We start from the raw sequence: 21,580 nt of genomic DNA on the forward strand, positions 1-21,580 counted from the left end.
CTGCTTGACTCATATTCTACAAACACAATATTAATCAGTGTCAGGTTCACACCAAGTGAGACATTAGTAAACAATGAACACAATGAGGAGAGAAGACACTCTACAACAATATTGTCTTTTTACTTGCAAGGAGAGCGCAGGGAAATGTACGATTCCAGTTCCTAAAACCCTCTGCCCGTCTCCTGCGCCTCCTCTCTTTTTATTTTCTTCGGAGTCCCTGATTACAAAGGTGTTCCACCTCTAAGGAAAAGGGGAGCGATAGCAGCTGGAACACTATGAACTTCTTTTGTCTATGTGTGTGTGTGTGTGTGTGCGTGTAGGGGTGTGTGTGTGTGTGTTTGTGTGTGTGTGAAAAAGCTAAAGCTAAACCCACAAGCTAATAAAGCTAACATGCCTTGTCCACAAAAATCCAACAAATGAATAATAAAATACATTATTATTCTTACAATCAGAATATCTTGTTTCAACTAAGGGGCCTGCATAGAACATATTCTTGAAAAAAATATGTTTGGGTTGACTTAAAATGAAAAAACAAGCATTGGATTCAACTCACACAAACAGCCCTTCAGCCCTTTCAAACACACACACATGCACGCACGGATAGACACGCATACGCGTCCGCACACGCATACACACAATCATTTACATTAGTGTTGTTCTAACAGATATATTTATTTCTTCTTGAGGGAGACTTGTTGCTCAAGCGCCGCTTGGATTTCGAACTATGAGAGCAGTCATTTTTACGGATATGGACCGCTGAGATGGTCCCGTGCGGCTCTCGATCGCGCTGCGTGTCTCGTGCTGTTATGAAATACAGCTGCTTTGGAGCAAACGCCATGCATCCATCCATTATCGATACCGCTTATCCTCACAAGGGTCGCGGGGCGTGCTGGAGCCTATCCCAGCTGTCTTCGGGCAGTAGTCGGGGGACACCCTGAATTGGTTGCCAGCCAATCGCAGGGCACACAAAAACAAACATCCACACTCACAATCACACCTCGGGGCAATTTAGAGATCGAACCCACAACCTCTGAAGCGGATGTGCTAACCAGTCGACCACCGTGCCGCCCAGCAAACGGCATATTATTTTGTATTTATTATTGTTCTAAAATGCTGCAATATTGTTTTGTGAGTATATATTTATTTATTTATATTGTGCTTAAGTATTTATTCCTTTTTGAAATAATGGAAAATAATGAACTTTATCACAATATGCTAATTTTTTGATAAGGACCTATATATATATATATATATATATATATATATATATATATATATATATATATATATATATATATATATATATATATACACACACACACACTTGTAAAATAGTGTAATGCTAATGAAATCCATGTAGTCTATCCATGTTTCAGAAAATTACATTTTATTGATTAAATGAATGGAAGGGCGACTGGTTAGCACGTCCGCCTCACAGTTCAGAGATCGTTGGTTCGATACAACAGTAACAGTTCGCCTGCACTCTGTCTCTGCTAGGCTTTTTGGCATTTTGGTGTTTTTCCCTTCAAATGAAGATAAAATATGAAATAGAATATTGTTAAATTTAGAGAGATCTATGTATGACATATGTATCCATGTATTATATTATTTAAAACTTACTTTATTCAAAAAGAAACATCATATTGTCATTACCGAAACCATTATGTCACAACCGAAACCTTTCTGTATGTTTTGGTAGTGCCTGTTTTGGTTTTATTTTTCCCTTCAAATTAAGGTAAAATATGGAATCGAATATAGTTAAATCAGAAAGATCTATGTATTACATATGTATCTATGTATTATATTATTTAAAACTTGCTTTATTCAAAAGTAAACATCATATTGTCACTACTGAAAGCTTTATGTCACTACCGAAACATTTCTGTAGTGACCGTTTCGGTTTTATGATAGTTGTTGACAATACTCAACAATGCTAGGAACAACGTGGCTACCACAGACAGTTTTGAGCATGTGTACAGAGATAGAAAAGAGTACATTTAGCATTAAAATCAAAAGTGCTAATTTTATTGCCGAAATGAGGTGTTCAGTAGTGACGGTTCCTTAAAACCACATGTTGATTTGATTTAATAATGCTGCCAACTAATTACTCGCCATGTGCCCGATGATGAACATTTCTTACTGGTGAAATTTCTGGGGATGTGGCTAAAACCAAGCCCTGCCTACAGACAAATACTCTGTGTGTTTCTGTAGTGACATGAAAAGTTGGGACAGGTTTTTTTACATAAAATCTTCTAATTTGAAAAAAATCTACAAAATCAATGTAAATCTTTCACCATACATTTAAAAGCAACCAAAATGTTCTATTAAAGTTAAGTATTTTTTAAATTGGTGGTCGACTGGTTAGCACGTCCGCCTCACAGTTCAGAGGTCGTGGGTTCGAACCCGGCTCCGGCCTCCCTGTGTGGAGTTTGCATGTTCTCCCCGTGCCTGCGTGGGTTTTCTCCGGGTACTCCGGTTTCCTCCCACATTCCAAAAACATGCATGGTAAGTTGATTGGACTCCCTAAATTGCCCCTAGGTGTGATTGTGAGTGCGGATGTTTGTCTTTGTGTGCCCTGCGATTGGCTGGCAACCAATTCAGGGTGTACCCTGCCTACTGCCTGAAGACAGCTGGGATAGGCTCCAGCACGCCCCGCGACCCTTGTGAGGATAAGCGGTATAGATAATGGATGGATGATTAAATGAACACATTTTGAACAAAAAAAAAGTGCAGAGCTGAAGAAGGTCTCTTTCAATTGAGTAAAAAAGCTGAACTTAAACCATACTCATCTAGCAAATGCCTGAATTTTAAAATACAGTGGAAAAAAGAGCACTATTTCACTGAACAATGAAAAGAAATATTTGCAAAAGAACTGCCTTTATTTTACCTGGTTAATAGGACTCCTCAACCTTTGCGCACATGCAGCATCTGCAAATCAGGGCTGGGAAGCCATTTTCATTTCTTTACTCAGGACTGTAAGCTGCCGTCTTTTTAAGAAAAATCATTTTTTTTGTTTAAGCGTTCCTATTACATTATAAATGTGACCTCGGTCTCTTTTCCTGTGTGAACATTATTGCGCCCATAAAGTGACCCGCAAAAGAAGAGACAATCGACGTCACTCACAACGTTGTGTTTATGGAAGTAAATGTGGTGCAGCGTGTTGGGCATTTTGACAGTGGAGCGATTCGGTAAGAGGTAGAAATACTGTACAGTGCTTGGCAGAAATGATGAGGCGAGGCTTTTTCGATCTCATTTCATGGAGGCACTTCAATCGGACACCTGTAATTTATTTTCCAAAGCCACGCAGAGCTGCAACATAAGGATGAAAGAACCGCATGCGGCTCCGGGGCCGTGGGTTGTCCACCCCTGGCCTAGACACATTGTATGATAAAAACGGGAGATTATTGTTGCTTGTCCTAAACAGCCAGACCTTGCCAAAAATTGCAGCTTCATCAATGTAGCTGTTGGCCTTCCGCTGTCTAGTATTCATTTTTTTTCTTTTCATCAACTTTACAGGGACATCCAATTATTGGTAGTGTCACTGTTGTGCCATATTTTCTCCACTTGATGAGGACTGTCTTCAGCATATTCTATACTATATTTAATACCTTAGAATTTCTTTTGTACCCTTCTCCTGACAGAGATCTTTGATCGATGAGGTCCCTCTGACGCTGTGGAAACTCTTAACAGACCATGGTTTGTGCTGTAAGATGTGACTACAAAAAAGTCACGAAAAGACGACTAGAACATTTCATTTTTATTTGGGGTTGAAAATTGACTAATATTAAGTGTTGAAAATAGCTTGCTCTCTTTGCCAGCAGAGGCACTTTAAATGGTGGTGTGTATGTCCTCACTCTGATTTAATGGGTTTAAATGTGATGTGAGTGGGTGTACACACATTAACTTGGTTGTTTATTTTATTTTCCCTTTATATTTCCCTCTCTAATAGATTTTTTTTTTATTAACTTGTATAGGTTATAGATGAATAATACTATACAATACAATACAATACAATGATGGGAAAAGTTTTGAAATGATTTATCTTGGTCTGTTTTTTTCTCATCACAAACACTTGTAACTAGACTTTTTATATACACTTTATATATTTTGAGAGCACAGTGTTTCAATTTCATGTCCACAGCCTAAATTTGAAATGTAATGTCTAAATGTGAATGCATTGTGTGACAGAGAGTTTAAAAAGCCTATTTTGGAGGTTTTCACCCCAACTCACCTAACGAAAAGCAGAAGACAAATCCATCCATCTATGTTCGATACCACTTATCCTTTTCAGGGTCACGGGTGAGCTAGAGCCTATCCCAGTCAGGGCAAATAATGAAGACAGGTAACCAGAGGTGGGTATTTTACAAAATTTTGCTGGTCCATCATCCATCAGTAGCCTGGGTACTTTGGGTACTGGGTACTACTACTGGGTCATGTTTCATGACAAACTGAATTGTAATCATCAGTTGATCAGTCCGTCATTTAGTCCGTCAATTAGTCCGTTGGTCTGTCAGTTGGTCCCTCCAAAAAACATCAGCAAAAAGGGTGAGTCCATCACTGACGATCCACTGACGGATGCGGTTAGTGACGAATACTTTGACGGACGAAAATCCACTTCCATCAGTGCTTAGTCTGTCCTTTTTTAAAAGTGCCCCATCATTCGTCAATCATCAGCAAAACGGGCATTCGTCAGTGATGGACTGGTGGACCGGTCTGTCAGTCTGATGGAATGCCCACCTCTGTAGATAACCATTCACGCTCACATTCATATCATTATTGAGTGGGAATTGAAAGCATGCTGCTTGCCCACAAGTCAGGGGAATGTGCCACTACACCATCAGTGACTGCAATAAACAAATGTAACATGAAATCATGCAGCTATTTAAACATTAAACATCTGTTGTTTCTGGTTATTCAGGTTTGGAGCATCACATACCACAGTTGGCTGACATTCGTGCTACTGCTGTGGGCTTGTCTCATCTGGATTCTGCGCGCTAGGTTAAAAATTATGCTACTAATTACAATGTGTGGAATAGAAAAGCATATATATATATATATATATATATATATATATATATATATACACCCCCCCCCCCCCCCCACACACACACACACAGGGGTGCACATGTTATTTTTCATGGGGTACTCACAAGAGTACCAGGAGATTGTCTTTGGCACTCAATAGTGGTCCAACGGATCACATAAGTCACGGTTCGGATCGGTCATGTATTTTGAGTCACGTATCGGATCGTTTTTTGGGATCAGAAAAAAGAAAAAAAAAAGAGATATAGAACTTTGTCTTCATTTATTTTATTAAACATTTTTGCCCATAAAAAAAAAAATCAACTCCTAATGTCTAAAATGGCCATTTGGATATAAGAACACAACTTAACGCAATACAGTATAAGGCAGGATACATTCTTATTTTGTAAGTGGTACAGTGTATAAATAAATAAAGGTATCCTGCCAGACATTTTGAGCTGAATGTTTACTTCGAATTATTTATTGAGCAAAAGTGTTTTTGTAAAATAAATGAAGACAAAGTTTTATTTTTATTTTTTTTTCAAAATGAAAAAGACCTTGAAGTGCAATTTAAGGCACCTTCCTTTCAACATGAGCAATGCATTACAAAGGAATCTTGGTCAACTATTGAAAAAGTAAAAAAAAAAAAGTACAGTACTGTAAGCCAAGGAACAGCTGTTCAACTACCAGCTAATGATAACAGCTGCTAGCCACTAATGCCAGAGACTTGTACCGTATCATACAATGACAGTGTAATTAACCAGCGGTTTGTTCACATCCTAAATTAGACACTGAATATGATTTCGGGACGGCATTGTGTTAGTGTTGGTGGCAAGCGTTAAAACTGCCGTAACATTGAAAATGGAAATCACGTTAGCCGTTACGCCACCACGCGGGCCAATTTCAAAGTAAAAGTCCACTAAGGCATTGGCATCAATGACTGAATGTACTATTTGGTAAGCTTTATTTTGAAGTTAGCCTTTGCGGTCTTACGTATTATGTTGATGTTTTTCAACTTCCTTTGCTGAATGCAGACTAATCACGTTGCCTTAATGTGAATGCGCACAGTTTTTTTCACCAACCATTCTGCGGATTGTGCCTATTCTGAACCGTGATGCTTGATCCTTACCGATCACGGGCCAAAGATGATTCGTTACAGTGCACCACTAGTGTGTACAGGTACGCAAATGCGCGTCGTGACGCAAATGACTGTACGTGTGAGTGATTTCTGTTACGCATGTGTACCTGTGCACCCCTGTGTGGGTGTGCGTGTGCGTGTGTGTGTGTGGGGGGGTGTGTGTAAATATATATTAATATACGTCAGGTCCATACATATTTGGACATTGACCCAATTTTTAGCATTCTAGCTCCTTACAACACTACAATGGATTTGAAATGAAACAATACAGATATTATTTAAGTGCAGACTCTGTGCTTTAATTTGAAGGTATTTATATCCAAATCAGGTGAACGGTGTAGGATTCACAAGGCTTCCACCTTTTTAAGCGACAAACTAACAATTATAACTCATATTGAAGTCAAGTCAAATTTATTTATGTAGCCTTTAATTACAGATGAGTCTCAAAGGGCTTCACTTGCCCACAGAAGAAGCGGCAGTCAAACAGACCAACATGTAGTTCAACTAAATGCAAGAGTATATAAAGGAGACTTTAGTGGAGTTGTAAACATTTCTACTAAGGTATAGTTGTAATTTTCGTGAGTTGGGCATTCCAGAGCACTGGAGCCCGAATAGAAAACATTCTAGAGCGAAGGTTTTGGGACAGAACATACCGTACATCAAAACCAACGAGATAGGAAGGTACTAAGCCATGTTATATTTTATAAGTAAGTAGCAAATCCTTGAAATTGCATCTCAAGTGGATCGGGAGCCAATATAAGATGGCTAGTTTCGGGTTAATTGAACTTTGTCAGGCGTCGAGCTGCAGCACTTTGTACTAACCGCAGACTTTTAATACTATACGTGGGAAGACCAGAGAGCAATGCGTGACAATAATCGAGGTGAGACGTAACAAACCACTAGCAGATAGATGGACAAATAGAACGATCTTTGCAATATTGTGGACGATCTTTGCAATATTGTGTAGGTGAAAAAACGTAGTTCTTGTCATATTATTAATGTACATGTGAAAAGAGTTATTTAAGTCAAATCAAATCAAATTGTATTTATACAGCACTTTTCACACATAGGATGCAACTCAAAGTGATGTACATTAAAAACGTCAAAATGCAACATAAAAAGAGAACCCGTTCCCGCCTTCCCTCCCTCCCTCGCAATATACGCAAAGACAGACATCCACAAACACACCTGCACACACTCACACACACACGCACGCACACACACGCACGCACACCCCCCCCCACACGCACACACACACGCACGCACAAACCCCCCAACACACCCCCACATTCTCAGCAAGGCAAAGAAGGCATGAAAGTCTTTATTTGTCTGCTCCGAATGGAATAGAACCAAGAGAAAATAACAATACTTACCTATCAAGATGTAAGTGCTGTTGAGAAAGGAAGGGCTTTACCTTAGCCAGCTGCCTAAGATGAAAGAAGCTGGATCTAACAACAGCACTGATTTGCCGATCCAATTTAACTCATTCACTGCCATTAATGAATTTACTTTTCTTTTCACAGTCCAGGTGTTCAATACCAGGAACTTATTTTTATTTTTTTCAAATTTTTTCAAACGTTTGGGTAAAAGAGTGTCTCAAAATGTCAGGTAGTGAATGAGTTACAATCACTGCCCAATCTTTAACCCAAGTTAGAGACTCTTAGCTTTACATAAGAAACCAGGGAAGACCAGAGAAAGTGCCCTCATAGCTGGTTACGAATATACACTTAATTGAAAGTTGTTTTTAAAAATAGCCGTTCCCCACCACAACCTGAGGTCTCATGGAATACCTGAGTAGCCAATTGTCAGATTACTTTTGGACCTTAAAAAGTTGGAAGCACGTGTAAATTCTGTTGTAATTCCTTTACAGTTCACCTGGTTTGTATGTAAATACCCTCAAATTAAAGCTCAGTCTGCACTTAAAGCACATCTTGATTGTTTCATTTGAAATCTATTGTGGTGTTTGACAGAGCTGGAATACATGTATATATATATATATATGTGTGTGTGTATACAGTATATACTGTATATGTACTGGATACACGCGCACGCACACAGACTACTGACAACAATACTTATTGATTTCAAATACAAATTTTGTCTTTTTGAGTATTTGCAGGAAACATAAATGGTCAAAGTACCAAAGATCCAGTGTTTTTTTTTTTTTTTGTTGAATGAAACTTGACATTCTCTAAACTTTTGAATAAACAACTGTTCAATCCTGAAATACTTTTTGCACAACATACAGTTCTTCAAAAAATGAATTTCAAGTAGGTCCACAAAACAGTTTGTCTTTCTGTGACTCTTCCAATCTCCGTTTGTATGTTGCAACCTGCTGATGACACACGCTAAGCTCGGTGCCCACTTCTCTTCTGGAATGTGTATTTGCAAAGGAGAGGTGCTTTTGATCAAATGTTGTTGTGTCTTGTTCTCATGACGTCAACATGTGAACAATATGATGAGAGGACATTTTAGAATAAAAAACTATTTTAATCCAACCAGGAAATGTTTAGGGTATTCATGGATCAAACACACGTTGTTTTGCAATTTAGCTCCTTATTGGAGAAAGGCTAATTTGCTGAAACACTGAAGTGTTGGACATCAATCCATCCATACATTTTGTATATCGCTTACCTTAATTTGGGTCATGGGTGAGCTGGAGCCTATCCCAGCTGACTTCAGGCAAGAAGTGGGGTACACCCTGGACTTGACAATAGACAGGTCACATAAACATATATTCACATGCAAACCTAAGGACATTTTAGAGTCTTCAATGAACCTAACATGCATGATTTTGGAATGTGGGATAAAGCCAGAGTACCTGTAGAAAACCAATGCAAGCATAGGGTGAACATTCTGTAAATCAAACACTAAATCCTAAATCTGAACAAACAAATCATAGGCTGACCAGTACCCACTAATGTGTGTGAAGTGGCACTTTGATCCAACGTAGTCAGTGTAACGTTTGTATAATTGCGTACATTTCCCCTCAAAACAATTCAACACACTGCCATTAATATCTAAACCACTGGTAATAATAAAGTAAGTACATCACTAAGTGAAAATGGAAAATTTTGCCCAAAGTCTCAATATTTACATTGCGTGACTATCAAAAACTAAATTAGTCACTGAGATTGGAAAAGCAGAGCTCTATCTGGCATGCTGAATCCAAGATGGAAACTTCAAGCCATTACTGCAGATTGTAGGTGTTTATTTGACTCTTCAATAAATGATACTTTCAACTGTACAATGAGTCAAAACAAAGTTGCAGGTTGGGCAAATACAGTAGATGGTAAAAAACTAGCGGTCAACAGAAATAGCTGCACCCTGCCTCCTCTCTCCCTCAATCCATTCATCCATCCATAACGAACGCTTATACGGGGTTGAGTTGCGAAGCAGCAGCTTCAGCAGGGAAGGCCACACTTCCTTCTCCCCAGCCACGTCTTCCAACTCTTCCGGAAGGATCCCCAGGCGCTCCTAGGCCAGCCGGGAGACGTCTCTCCAGTGTGTCCTGTGTCGTCCTCTGGACTTCCTGCCGGTGGGATATGCCTGGAACACCTCACCTAATCAGATACCCAAGCCACCTCATCTGGCTCCCTCAATATGGAGGAGCAGCGGCTCGACTCTGAGCCTAACCGATCCGCATGTCGATCTCACGCTCCATTCTACTCTCACTCATGAACAAGACCCCAAAGTATTTGAACTCCTCCTCATCTCTGACCTGGAGAGGGCACTCAATCCTTTTCCAACTGAAGACCATAGTCTCAGATTTGGAGGTGCTGATTTTCATCCCAACCCGCTTCACACTCGGCTGTGTACCGTTCCAGTGAGAGTTGGAGAGCAAGGCTTGAAGAAGTCAACACTACCACATCATCTGCAAAAAGCAGGGATGCAATACTGAGACCACCAAACTGGACCCCCTCAACCCTTCGGCTGTGCTTAGAAATTCTGTCCATAAAAGTTATAAACAGAATCGGTGATAAAAGGGCAGCTTTGGTGGAGTCCAACCCTCACTGGAAACGAATCCGACTTACTGCCGGAAATGCAAATCAAACTCTGATTTTGGTGGTACAGGGACCCAACGGCCCACATTAAGGGGGTTGGTACCCCATACTGCCGAAGCACCCCCCACAGAACTCCCCGAGCGACACGGTCGAACCCCTGGTTTCAAGATGATGCATATCACAGAGTTAGCCCTGCTTTTAACGATATCCTATGCATGTCTTGTTTTGTTGGATTTAACTGCAGCGTTCGATACAGTGGACCACGGTATTCTTCTGTCTCGTTTGCGACAACATGTGGGCATTAGTGGAGGCGCTCTAGAGTGGTTTGGATCCTATTTGGCTGGCAGGACTTTTTTGTGTTAGCCTAGGTTGCTCTGTACCGTTCTGCCTCTCTGTCATATGGTGTTCCACAGGGTTCTATTTTTGGGCCCTTGCTGTTTTCACTGTAGTTGCTGCCCCATCCTTTGAAAACATGATATTTCCTTCCACTGCTATGCGGATGGCTGTCAAATCTATGAGCAAAAAGACGCTTTCTCCTTAAGGCCACTTTTGTCCTGTCTAGAAGAAATTAAAACCTGGATGGCACTGAATTTCTTAAATTTCAAAGAAAACATAACAGAAGTTATGGTGTTCAGTCCTAGTGGCTCTTCTACAGCCGATAGTGGTCATCCTGGAGGGCAGACTGGAGTCAAAGGCGGCCACAGCGCAGCAGCCGCCAGAACGGGACTAGAAGGCGGCCGCAGGATGCACGCTGCCAGAACAGGAATGGAGGGCGGCTGCCGAGAAGTAGTCGGAGGGTGATTGCAGCTTTCGAGGAACCGTTGGAAGTCCTCATCAGCGGCCGAGGAGCCATTGAAAGGAACGGGGGGCGACAACTGCTGTAGATCCGCCGAGACAGTAACGGAGGGCGGCCGCTGCGCTGACGCTGCCAGACAGGAACGTAGGGCAGCTGCTTAGAATTAGTTGGAGCGCAGCGGCAGCAGGCGAGTCGTCTTTGGTTAGTGGCTTCAGCTGCTGCGCAGTCATCACGGGAGCGGTGGTAGCAGTCGAGGAGTTGCTGGAGGGCCGATTAATCTGTCAAGGAGTTGTCGGAGGACTGCAGCTGACTACAATCCGGCGCGGAAGGGGGCTGCAGCCGATGAGACCCCGGCTCGGACGGGGACTGCAGCCGACAAGAATCGGGCTCGAGCGGGGACTGCATCCGACAAGAATTGGGCTAGGACACTGAATGCAGCCGACAAGAATCCGACGCGGGACCTGGGACATTAAGCTGCTGAGGAGCCGGCACGGGAATGGGGACTTGAAGCTGGCAAGGAGCCAGCGTGGTAACGGGGACTTGAAGCTGGCGACGTGCCAGCACGGGAACGGGAGGCAGCAACAGTGGCCATGGGCCTGCTGGGTCCCTTGGTGGTCGGGTCATTCTGTTAAGGTTGGTTGACGGGAAATGGCGTGAGGAGCAAAGAACAGGACTTTGAGACAGGGGGTAGGTGTAGGTGATTTTAATGATATGTGACAGAAGACGTGGCGGGAGACACAGGACTGGACCTGGCGGGAGACACAGGACTGGACCTGGCGGGACACACAGAGTTGGACATGGCAGGAGACATGGGGCTTTACGTGGTGGGAGGAGGCAAGGCTGGATGTGACTTGAGATGCAGAGGTGGACGTGACTGGAGAAGCAAGGCTGGATGTGACTGCCTTACGTATGTTGAATCGGCGTCGCCAGTCGTGACATTTGGTCACTCTGATTGGCTGTAAGCTAGCAAATCAGCGCGCGGAGCACCAATGAGAAGCGACAAAGGCGGGAAAACAGTGAGAACGCCTCCGCTGCCTTAATCTTCTTACAAGTACAAGAGCGAGGGTTGACAATGTAAGTATTTCACAATACCGTGTCAAGAACGTGATAGTTTACTTCGCGTGGGAGGTCATCGTGAGCGAAGAATAGAGCTGAATCCATTGTTTACGGTTTTTATAATCCGCCGCCGGCCAACAGCTTTCCGGCTGGAGTTTTCTAACCATGAGAAATAGTGACTACCGCCGGCGATGGTATGGAAGGGTATTACATCTTATGCATGCGCAGAAGGTACTTAAATGGTCGCTGCGGGTGTATTCCCCAGCGTGATGTGCCGTCAGCCGGCCAGACGCCACAGGGGGTAAGCGTCTGTCACTGTTGGCCAGCGTCTTTTTGGTGTATCAGGACCTTTAAGGAGGAGTTTGTTAAAATATGAACTCTATTAAAGGCCAAAACATGAAAATAAAATGGCAGACTTCTGTTAGGTCTTGCATATGGCTCTGAATTAATATTTTGTAGGTCTTAAGCTTTTACACGTTTCCCAATTTTCACAGATCTAGGTTAAACGTAGAACAGTGAATGCTTTGTTAAAAATTTGTAGGGAGCACAATGGAGCCAGTTTTTGAAAATCACACAACAAATCTCTAAAATATGGAGTTTTATGCCAGGGCTGATTTGTGGGCAAAGTTTCATGTGTTTTTGCCCAGGTTTTGAACCTCAAAAACAGCATCATTTTCTTGTTAATAGTTTCCTTGCCACAGCAACAGTGTATGACGAAATAAAAATATTTCAACGTTTTATCTTCAACATCTTCAGATGGAACATGCAAAGTTTGAAAATGATCGGATAATTCTTTAGGAGGAGTTCGTTAAATTATGACCTCTTTAAAAGTCCCCCAAAAATAGTGACGAATTAAGTAAATCATATGGTGTTCCACAGGGTTCTGTTATTCTTTTTCGGTTTACCATATGGATTTAAAATACTTTTTTGTATGTTATGGATTGTTACATATCCCTCCCAGTTTTTGTAAATCTAAGTGAAACCGAGAATGGTTCATTAAGAAGGGATTATGAAATGAAAAATGTGATGCCCGACCCCTGACGCCGCCTATAGTATGTAGAAAACTCAAGATTTTTCTTCCTGATGTCCAAGGTGTTGAGATGGTCCAGCCCAATTTTGAAGTCAACAGGTCGCTGCTCAGGTCCTAATATTAAGAATAATAATAATAATAATAATTTCTATAAAAACAATCAGGACCTCGCAGCGGTCGCTGCTCAGGCCCTAATAGTTTCTACAAAAACAAAGGGGACCTCTTTGCGGTCACTGCTCAGGCCCTAATTATTATTCTTATTACTGTCCCTCTTGGTTAAGTTCAACTCACACTTCAATGTATTTCTTGTGTTGCAAAGGGCTCAAAAACAGATCAGACACATGCAGGTATGATTCAGTGTGAAAGAAGTGTGCAGAGTGCTGCACCACCTGAGCTGGGTTGGTGAGGACAATACCTTGCGGAAGCGCACCTTGATAATAGCATTAAACAGACGCTTTCCAACAACTAGTTGCCATTTTTTTCCCACAGTAGGACTCAAACCTGTGTCCTCTGACTGACTGACTGTCCCCTGCCTTACATACTGCCACCCCAATGAATTTGTTTGTAAGTAGTTGTGTGTGTATTTGTGCCCCATGATTGACTGATGACCGGTCCAAGGTGTACCCAGCCTCTTGCTTTAAGTCAGCTGGAACAGAGTCCAGCCCACCTGTGACCCTAATAAGGACATGCGATATAGAATATGGATGAATAGACCATATACAGTATTACAACTATTGTTGACCATGTTTTTACTTGAAAAAAATGTTTGAATTTATTGTTAATCACTGATCTTGTCTCTTTTTGTAGACGACATGCAGCCATGCTGTGTTCTCCATTTATCATGGTCTATGGTCTGGCACTGTGTTGTCTGCAGTATGTATGGGCCATGGAGCTTGCGCTTGAACTGCCTACCACGATGGGAAGCATGAGTCTCAGACAGCTAGGGCTAGATAAAGCCCAGTACCCCTGTCTGAGACTGGGAGCTATGGTATAGTAAAAAAAAAACTTGAACAGAAAATGATGATTTCTTGAACAACTGCAAACTGTAAAATTCCCTACTCAAGAAGACACAAGTACAGGTATGCCTTAAGTTGGCTAGTGAACATCTAGTAAATGACCGATTGAAGGCTTTGCTAGACACTGCTGTGCTAAGGTGAAAGCAACATTTAATTATTTTGGAAAACAAAGAGGTTTTATTATGTTTGGGGCTGTTTTCTGTGAAAGGTACGGGAAGACTTCACAGTCAACAAACGGAAATGAACAGTAAAATCTTGGGTGAAAACTTTCTCAGCAGTTAAAAATGTGTTTCAGATGTGTCTTTACATAATTCCCCATATTTTCACTGCCCCCATGGCTTGGTGATAACGTGCATCTGTTTTTCTGGCTGTTTAACCCGCCTTTTATTTTAAATAAGGCTGTACCATGAACTTTGGAAAAAGTAGAGCTCTTTGTAAATATCCATTGTCTACTGTAAAGTGCATATATTTTCACAGTTAAATTTGACTCTCGCCATTTGTGTAATTCTGTTTTTTAAAGACATTCTGTATGTTGCTGGTTAGTATTTCAATTTTTTTCTGGGACTTTACGCATTTACCTCAATTCTTGATTTGTCATTGCTTCCCATCTTTTTTTCTCTTCAGCTCCTGTTCACTTCAACCTTCTGGCTTTTAGTACGTCAGTCAGTGAAGGAAAACTTCAGCAAGAGGAGGACAAAGGCTATGCCACTCGAAGAAGTCACTTCAACAGGTTTTTTTTTTTTTAATATATATATATTTTTTACTTAAATATTAATACATTCACGTTGGCATAAAATAATACAAAACTAAATGTGCCATCACACACACACGTACACGCAAACACACCTAAACACATGCACACAAATATAGTGTATATATATATATATATATATATATATATATATATATATATATATATATAGTGCACTAAAAAAATTAACTCAGTTAATTTACTTAATTTTATTTACTTCTTGTGGCAGCTGACCTCTGCTCACTTGCAGACAAACGTAGAGGAGAGTTACTGTCGCAAAGACGGACTTTTACGTAGTTTTACTTAAAAATAGCTTTTCAACGGCTCAATGGAGAAAACCAAAATAATTTGTGCACTTTGCAAAGTCAAATTCAAATACCATATTACTTGTCTTTGGTGTATTGTTCAACAGCTGTATTTTTCAGGAAAATAACCGTATTCAAGGATCAAAGTAAGCTTGTAGAACAGTCTTTGAATCGAAATATACTAATATTTTTTCTCCACATTAATTCACAGATTTTACTCAAGTAAATATGTTTCCAAGCTTCGTAAAAAAAAGTGTCGTTGAAAAATACGATAATCGCTATCAATTATGCCCAATTTTGCGATTAGTGAGTTATACATACATACATATATATATATATATATATATACATATACATATATACATCCCTCGGTGGCCTTCCTCCTTCTGCTGGGGGACTTCAATGTTCACGTGGGCAATGATAGTGAGACCTTGAAGTGGTGGGTTTACGGCCCGCCCCGATCAAGACCTGCGTGATGTTCTGTTTCTGGACTTCCGTGCTCGTCACGGATTGTCCATAACGAACATCATGTTCAAACAGACGCGTGTCCATATGTGCATTTGGCACCAGGACACCCTGGGCCACAGTTCGATGATTGGCTTTGTGGTCGTGTCTTTGGATTTGTGGCCGCATGTTTAGAACACTACGGTGACCTGGTACATTGGACATTGAGGCGGCAGATTGGAGCTGTGGCCATAAGGTGGTTTTTGCCTATCATGGCGGGAATCCCCGAACCCGCTTATGGACACTGGTGAAGGGATGCTGTCAAGCTGAAGAAGGAGTACTATTGGGCCATTTGGCTTGTGGGACTCCGTAGCGAGCTAACGGGTAACGGCTGGCCAAGCGTAATGCAGCCTTGGCAGTAGCCAAGGCAAAGACTCAGGCATGGAAGGAGTTTGGCGAGGCCATGGAAAAGGACTTCTGGACAGCTTTGAGGAAATTATGGTCCACCATCTGACATCTCAGGAGGGGGAGGCAGTGCACCATTAACACTGTGTATAATGGAGATGGAGCACTGCTGACCTCGACTCTCGACGTTGTGAGTCGGTGGGGAGAATACTTCGAAGTCCTCCTCAAATCCACCGACATGCCTTCCTTTAAGGAACCAGACTGAAGATTTTGAGTTGGACTCTCCTATCTCTGGGGTTGAAGTCACTGAGATGGTTATAAAGCTTCTCTGTGGAAAAGTCCCAGGGGTGGATGAGATTCGCCCGGACTTCCTAAAGACTCTGGATGTTGTGGGGCTGTCCTCGTTAAGACGCCTCTACAACATCGTGTGGACATTAGGTACTCTGCCTCTGGATTGGCAGACCACGGTGGTGGTTCCCATTTTCAAGAAATGTGACCAAGGGTATGTTACAATTACAGCGGGATGACAGTCCTCAGCCTCCCTGCTAAGGTCTATTCAGGGGTGATGGTGAGGAGGGTCCATCAGGAAGTTGAATCTAAGATTCAAGAGGAGCAGCATGGTTTTCTTCCCGGGCCGTGGAGCAGTGAACCAGCCCTACACACTCAGCAGGGTCCTTGAGGGTGTACAAGAGTTCGCCAAACCAGTCCACCTTTTTTTTTTTTTTGTGCACCTGGAGATGGCGTTTGACGTGTCCCTCAGGTAGTTCTGTGGGGGTTGCTTTAGGAGTATGGGGTACCAAACACCCTTGGTATGGGCTGTTCGGTCCCTATAACACCGATGTCAGAGTTTGTTTCGTGTTACCAACAGTTAGTCAGATTTGTTTCCAGTGAGGGTTAGACTCCGCTAATGTTGCCCTTTGTCACCGATTCTGTTCATAACCTTTATGGAAAGAATTTGTAGGTGCAGGCAAGAGGTTGAGGGGGTCAGGTTTGTTCCCTCAGTATTGCATCTCTGCTTTTGGGTTCATCAGACTCCAATTCTCACTGGATCAGTTCGCAGCCAAGTTTGAAGCGTTTGGGATGAAAATCAGTACCTCCAAATTGGAGACAATGGTCCTTAGTTGAAAAAGAGAGTGCCCTTAGTAGGTCGAGAATGAAATCCTGCCCCAAGTGGAGGAATTCAAGTATCTTGGGGTCTTATTCATCAGTGAGTGCAGGATGGAGCAGTAGATCAACAGGCGGATCGGTGCAGCATCTGCTGTGATACGAAATCTGTATCGGTCTGTCGTGGTCTCTATTTACCGGTCGAACTATGTTCCTAACCTCATCTATGGTCACGAGCCATGGGTCATGACAGAAAGATTAAGATCCCCGATACAAGTTGCCAAAATGAGTTTCTTCCGCAGGGTGTCCGGGCTCTCCTTTAACGATAGGGTGAGGAGCTTGCTCATCAGGGAGGGACTCAGAGTCAAGCCGCTACTCCTCCATGTTGAGAGGAGCCAGATGAGGTGGCAAGGGCATCTGTTTAGGATGCCTCCTGGATGCCTCCCTGGTGAGGTATTCTGGATATGTCCCACCAGCAGGAGGCTTCAGGGATGAGCCAGGACATGCGGAGAGACTATGTCTTCCAGCTGGCCAGAGAACGCCTTGGGATCCCCCTTTGGAAAAGCTGGAAGAAGTGGCTCAGGAGGGAAGTTTGGGCTTCCCTGCTAAAACTTTTCTGCCCTGTGACCTGACCCCGGAAGAGATAACATTTTCTAGGGAAGTTTTACATGTAGAATCCAAAAATCGCATTAGTTTTTCTCTATATTCTTCCATTTTTATGTAATTTTATACTTTTTAAAAAAGAACAAGAAAACCTTTTTTGGGACGAAAATCTGATTTTTTTTCATGTTTGTAAGGCATATTAAAGTAGTGTGGGTAGAAGAGTACTTGTACTTGTTTTTCATGTAAACAGACACTTCATACATATAAATAAATGCACTTCATACTTATAAATAAAATACATCCACACCACTTGCTCATAAAGCAATAACATCAAATATTCCATAAAAGCTCGTAGCGTGTAACAGAAAAACTGGTGCATATGGCGCAAAATGAATGGTACAGTGCGAAAAACGGACCTAGAAAATGTTTATGTCATTCTTCTTGTTTTTATGCTGACCAGTGTAATTTAAGGTCAATAATATGACAATGGATGTAAAAATGTTTGTCTTTTGTCAAATCTACCTCCCTATTCTCTTCTACATGTCTTAACAACAAGAGATCAATTCTACAAATGAATCCCTGCTAAAGATCCTGGGAGGCATGGTGCTGAGTTTTTATGCCAAATATTGGATCTACGTGTGTGGTGGGATGTTCCTCATGGTCTCTTTTGTGGGAAAACTTGTTGGATACAAGATCATCTACATGCTGCTTCTCCTGCTCTGCCTCTGTATATATCAGGTTGGAATATGAAAACAGTTTATTTGTGTTCATTGTTGTTTTTTAAAGATCTACTGAAATTAAATTGTGGTGTTCCAAATTATTAAACTTATTCCGTTTTTGTTAGTATTCCTAAATAGCTGAGTTGGGTGTGTCAGTAAATTTTGCCGTTTTATCGTTTGTCATTCGCCAGCGGTCGGGCCACCTGTCCATCACTGTCAGTCCGTCATTATTTCATGCCAAACCAAAACTGTCATAGTCAGTCTGTCACTCTGTCAAACTTATTTTAACTACACTTCCGTCATTGCTAAATTAGGGATCGTCACCGCTATTTTAGGACAGTCAGTAAAAAAAAAATTTTTACAAGGTTAACAGCAGTGGTGGCTGCATCAGTATATTTTACCAGTGCATCATTTGTAATTTACCAGGGCTGGTCCGCCAGTCTGTCATCATTATTTTAATCGCACTTTCGCAATGTGGGACAATGTCATTGAAGCATGTAGGACGTACTTGCAAACTCGTTCCAACGAGTTTACAAACACGTTCTAATGTGTTGATAAAATGTAGGCTAAATGCTGAAAACATTGCATTTTTTCCTCCTTTCCTCCGCTCCGCTCGAAGCATCACTAGTGTAGACACACCATGGACAAACACGTGTGTTTCCGTCAGTTGTCTGCGAAATGGGAGTCCGTCAGTATGGGACTGAGGAGGTCCATCGGTACTGACCCGGTCAGGTAACAACCAATCATGGCTCAACTTGAGAAAACAGGTGAGCCGTGATTTGTTGTTACCTGAGCCCTGAGCAGCTGTAATTTTCAATTGACAGGAAGTGACAAAATGCCCACCCCCTGAGATGGATAAAAAACTGTGGATTTTGCTGCTTAACTCATGTTCTACGAATGCAATATTAATCAGAATCTCATGTTTAGACTAGTGAAGTCACAGTGGTGACTCATCTGTTTGTCCACAACCCTTCTCTGGTCATCAAAAGCTGAAAAGCATGCCCAATGAAATCGTAAGAAGATCTGCAGAAGAATTAGCTGGTGGAGGGCTTCCGGCGGTGCCATGTTCATGTGAGGCACAAACATTTGAGCTCTACTCACTAACCCAACTCACCAAACGACATTTGATTAGTACTCGGCAACAATATGCTGGAAAAGAGAGTTGTGGGAGCTGAGGAGCGTATAGCTACCACTGAAAAGACCACGGAAAAGCCATCAGATTTCTACTGCGGCGCGAGATAGAACTTTTGAAAAGGTGCGAGGCCTTCAGAACAGGGCGAGAAGGCAAAATTTGAGGCTGTACCAGGTTCCTGTACCTGGAGGGAAGCGAGGGGAAGGATATGGCGGTCTTCATTAAAAAGCAGGCCCACAGGGCGCTAATGCCGAAACCTAAGGAAAGTGATCCTCCTCGCTCCATTGTGATGAGTTTTGCAGACTACAACGTGAAGGAACACATCCTGCAGCATGCATGGAAATGGCGTACAATGAAGATGGATGAGAGACAGATCTACTTTTGATAGTGACTATTCCCTAGAGTTGCAACGAAAACGCGCCCAAGTCAGATACGTCGTTAAACAGCTGAAGGAGAAAGGCGAGGTGCATGTACTCGGCGCGGCTGAGGATGATGGTGGATTCCGAGGGAAAAACCTTTCAGACCGTGATGGACGCTGCTCCGGTACTTAGGGGCTTGAATGTTGAGATCCATATTGACGAGCGGGACAAAGTGAAGCGGAAGCTGGCTAGGCACAGATGGGAGAATCGGGAAGCCAAATGTGTTGGCCGCAAAAGTAGCGGTTTTACGAAGGAGGACTGCAGGTTTTTCTTCCCCTAAAAAGACTGGAAATATCATGGAAGAATTAAGAGTTTTTGTTTTGTTTTGTGATCCCCACCCCCCTCTTCTTTTGCCTAGTTAGCTCTGCTAAGGTAAATGGTTTACAATATTCTATAGTTTTGGTTTCTATATTCATGCCGAGGTCAGAATGTAACGACAGATCGTTTTGGAACTGAAAAAAATGACTTGCGATTATTTTAAGAGGGTGATGATTTGCTGCTTATTACATAACATATGAATGCCAAGTAGTAATGAAGGAGGAGAAAATAACACAACTTCTAGGTTTGATTCAACTGAATAGATTGTCACGGGATGAGGCTGAGATGATGTCCTCCATAATGGAACAGGAAATAATAGATCGCATTAGTATGTTAAAGAACAATACTTGTCAGGTTGTCAACGGGTACTTGGGGGAGTATTATAAAGTTTTTGCAGAGGAGCTGGCCCCAACTTTATGTTGGGTGTATAATTATGCTCTTGATGTCAGGGATCCCCCACAAACCTGGTCTGAGGCAATCATTACGGTTATACACCCACAGTACACACAGTTCCTGGTAGAAGGAGTTGCTGGTAGTAAGAACTTGTGAGTGGTCCACTAGTTTGCGTTCACACAGAGTGACAGTGGGCAAGGTAGTTTATTCAAATTGGACTGATGATGAAAGTCGGTAGGGAAGGGGATTAATGTACTACCCCTCCATGCCCGTGCAGCTATTGTTAAGTTCTTAAGGGATTTGAAATATTTTGCTTGCATGACCTGTTTTTCCTAAAAAAAAAAAAAGAATAGATTGTGCTTTGCAACTTTTTATTTGCTCAAAAAAAAAAACGAATGAGTGATTTTAAAAATGAAATTAATGATTGGTTCTGGCCAATTTTGTCCACCAATATTCTAATCACAGTCAGAAAGCCCAATTGGAAGTTGCTGTCTTCCACTCTGTTCGAATCATTGCTCGCTCCAGTCTGGCGCTCTCCTCCGAACTCCGGAGCTCGTGCCTTCTGGCCTCCTCGAGGACATCTAACTCCTGCCTGTGCATGTCTATTTCGTCCATGAACATGGCCAGGCTTCTTTCCTCCATTCGTTCTAAGGCATCCATGAAGAGGTTCTCTCTCTCTCCCTCTTCCACTTACCTATAGGCATATGAATGCACAATGAATAACAGTAGGTAATTAGCAACAATTGGCATATAACACACAATTTTACAAAGTCTGATTTTATTGGTCATTACCGGGACGGGCAAGAAGGGCAGGAGACGCTGAATAAGAAGTGCTCCTTTTACTTGTGGATGGAGAGTCCTTACTGGTCTCCTCATGTGAAACTGTCATAACATGTCCATCCAATGAATAACGGGGAATGATTAA

General features: G+C 42.1%; 2 protein-coding genes across 7 annotated transcripts in view; one reads left to right on the plus strand and one right to left on the minus strand.

Moving 5' to 3' along the window:
- Positions 1 to 21,580, plus strand: part of piezo1 (piezo type mechanosensitive ion channel component 1 (Er blood group)) — a 260,505-nt gene that overhangs the window by 86,195 nt on the left and 152,730 nt on the right. For 5 of the 6 annotated variants that reach the window (XM_086044430.1, XM_086044431.1, XM_086044432.1 and 2 more), the window contains 4 exons: positions 4,919 to 4,998; positions 13,854 to 14,034; positions 14,687 to 14,792; positions 18,231 to 18,412. In XM_086044430.1, the coding sequence (XP_085900556.1) occupies positions 4,919 to 4,998; positions 13,854 to 14,034; positions 14,687 to 14,792; positions 18,231 to 18,412 (549 nt within the window). Of the gene's footprint in view, positions 1 to 4,918; positions 4,999 to 5,709; positions 6,202 to 13,853; positions 14,035 to 14,686; positions 14,793 to 18,230; positions 18,413 to 21,580 lie in introns of those variants that run through there. The other variant, XM_086044435.1, reaches the window with a different exon arrangement.
- Positions 1 to 21,580, minus strand: part of LOC147139379 (uncharacterized) — a 79,233-nt gene that overhangs the window by 3,013 nt on the left and 54,640 nt on the right. The window lies entirely within an intron of this gene.

The sequence above is a fragment of the Filicampus tigris genome, chromosome 11 (assembly GCF_054856515.1).
Source record: "Filicampus tigris isolate MCC_2025a chromosome 11, RoL_Ftig_1.0, whole genome shotgun sequence".
Lineage (NCBI taxonomy): Eukaryota > Metazoa > Chordata > Actinopteri > Syngnathiformes > Syngnathidae > Filicampus > Filicampus tigris.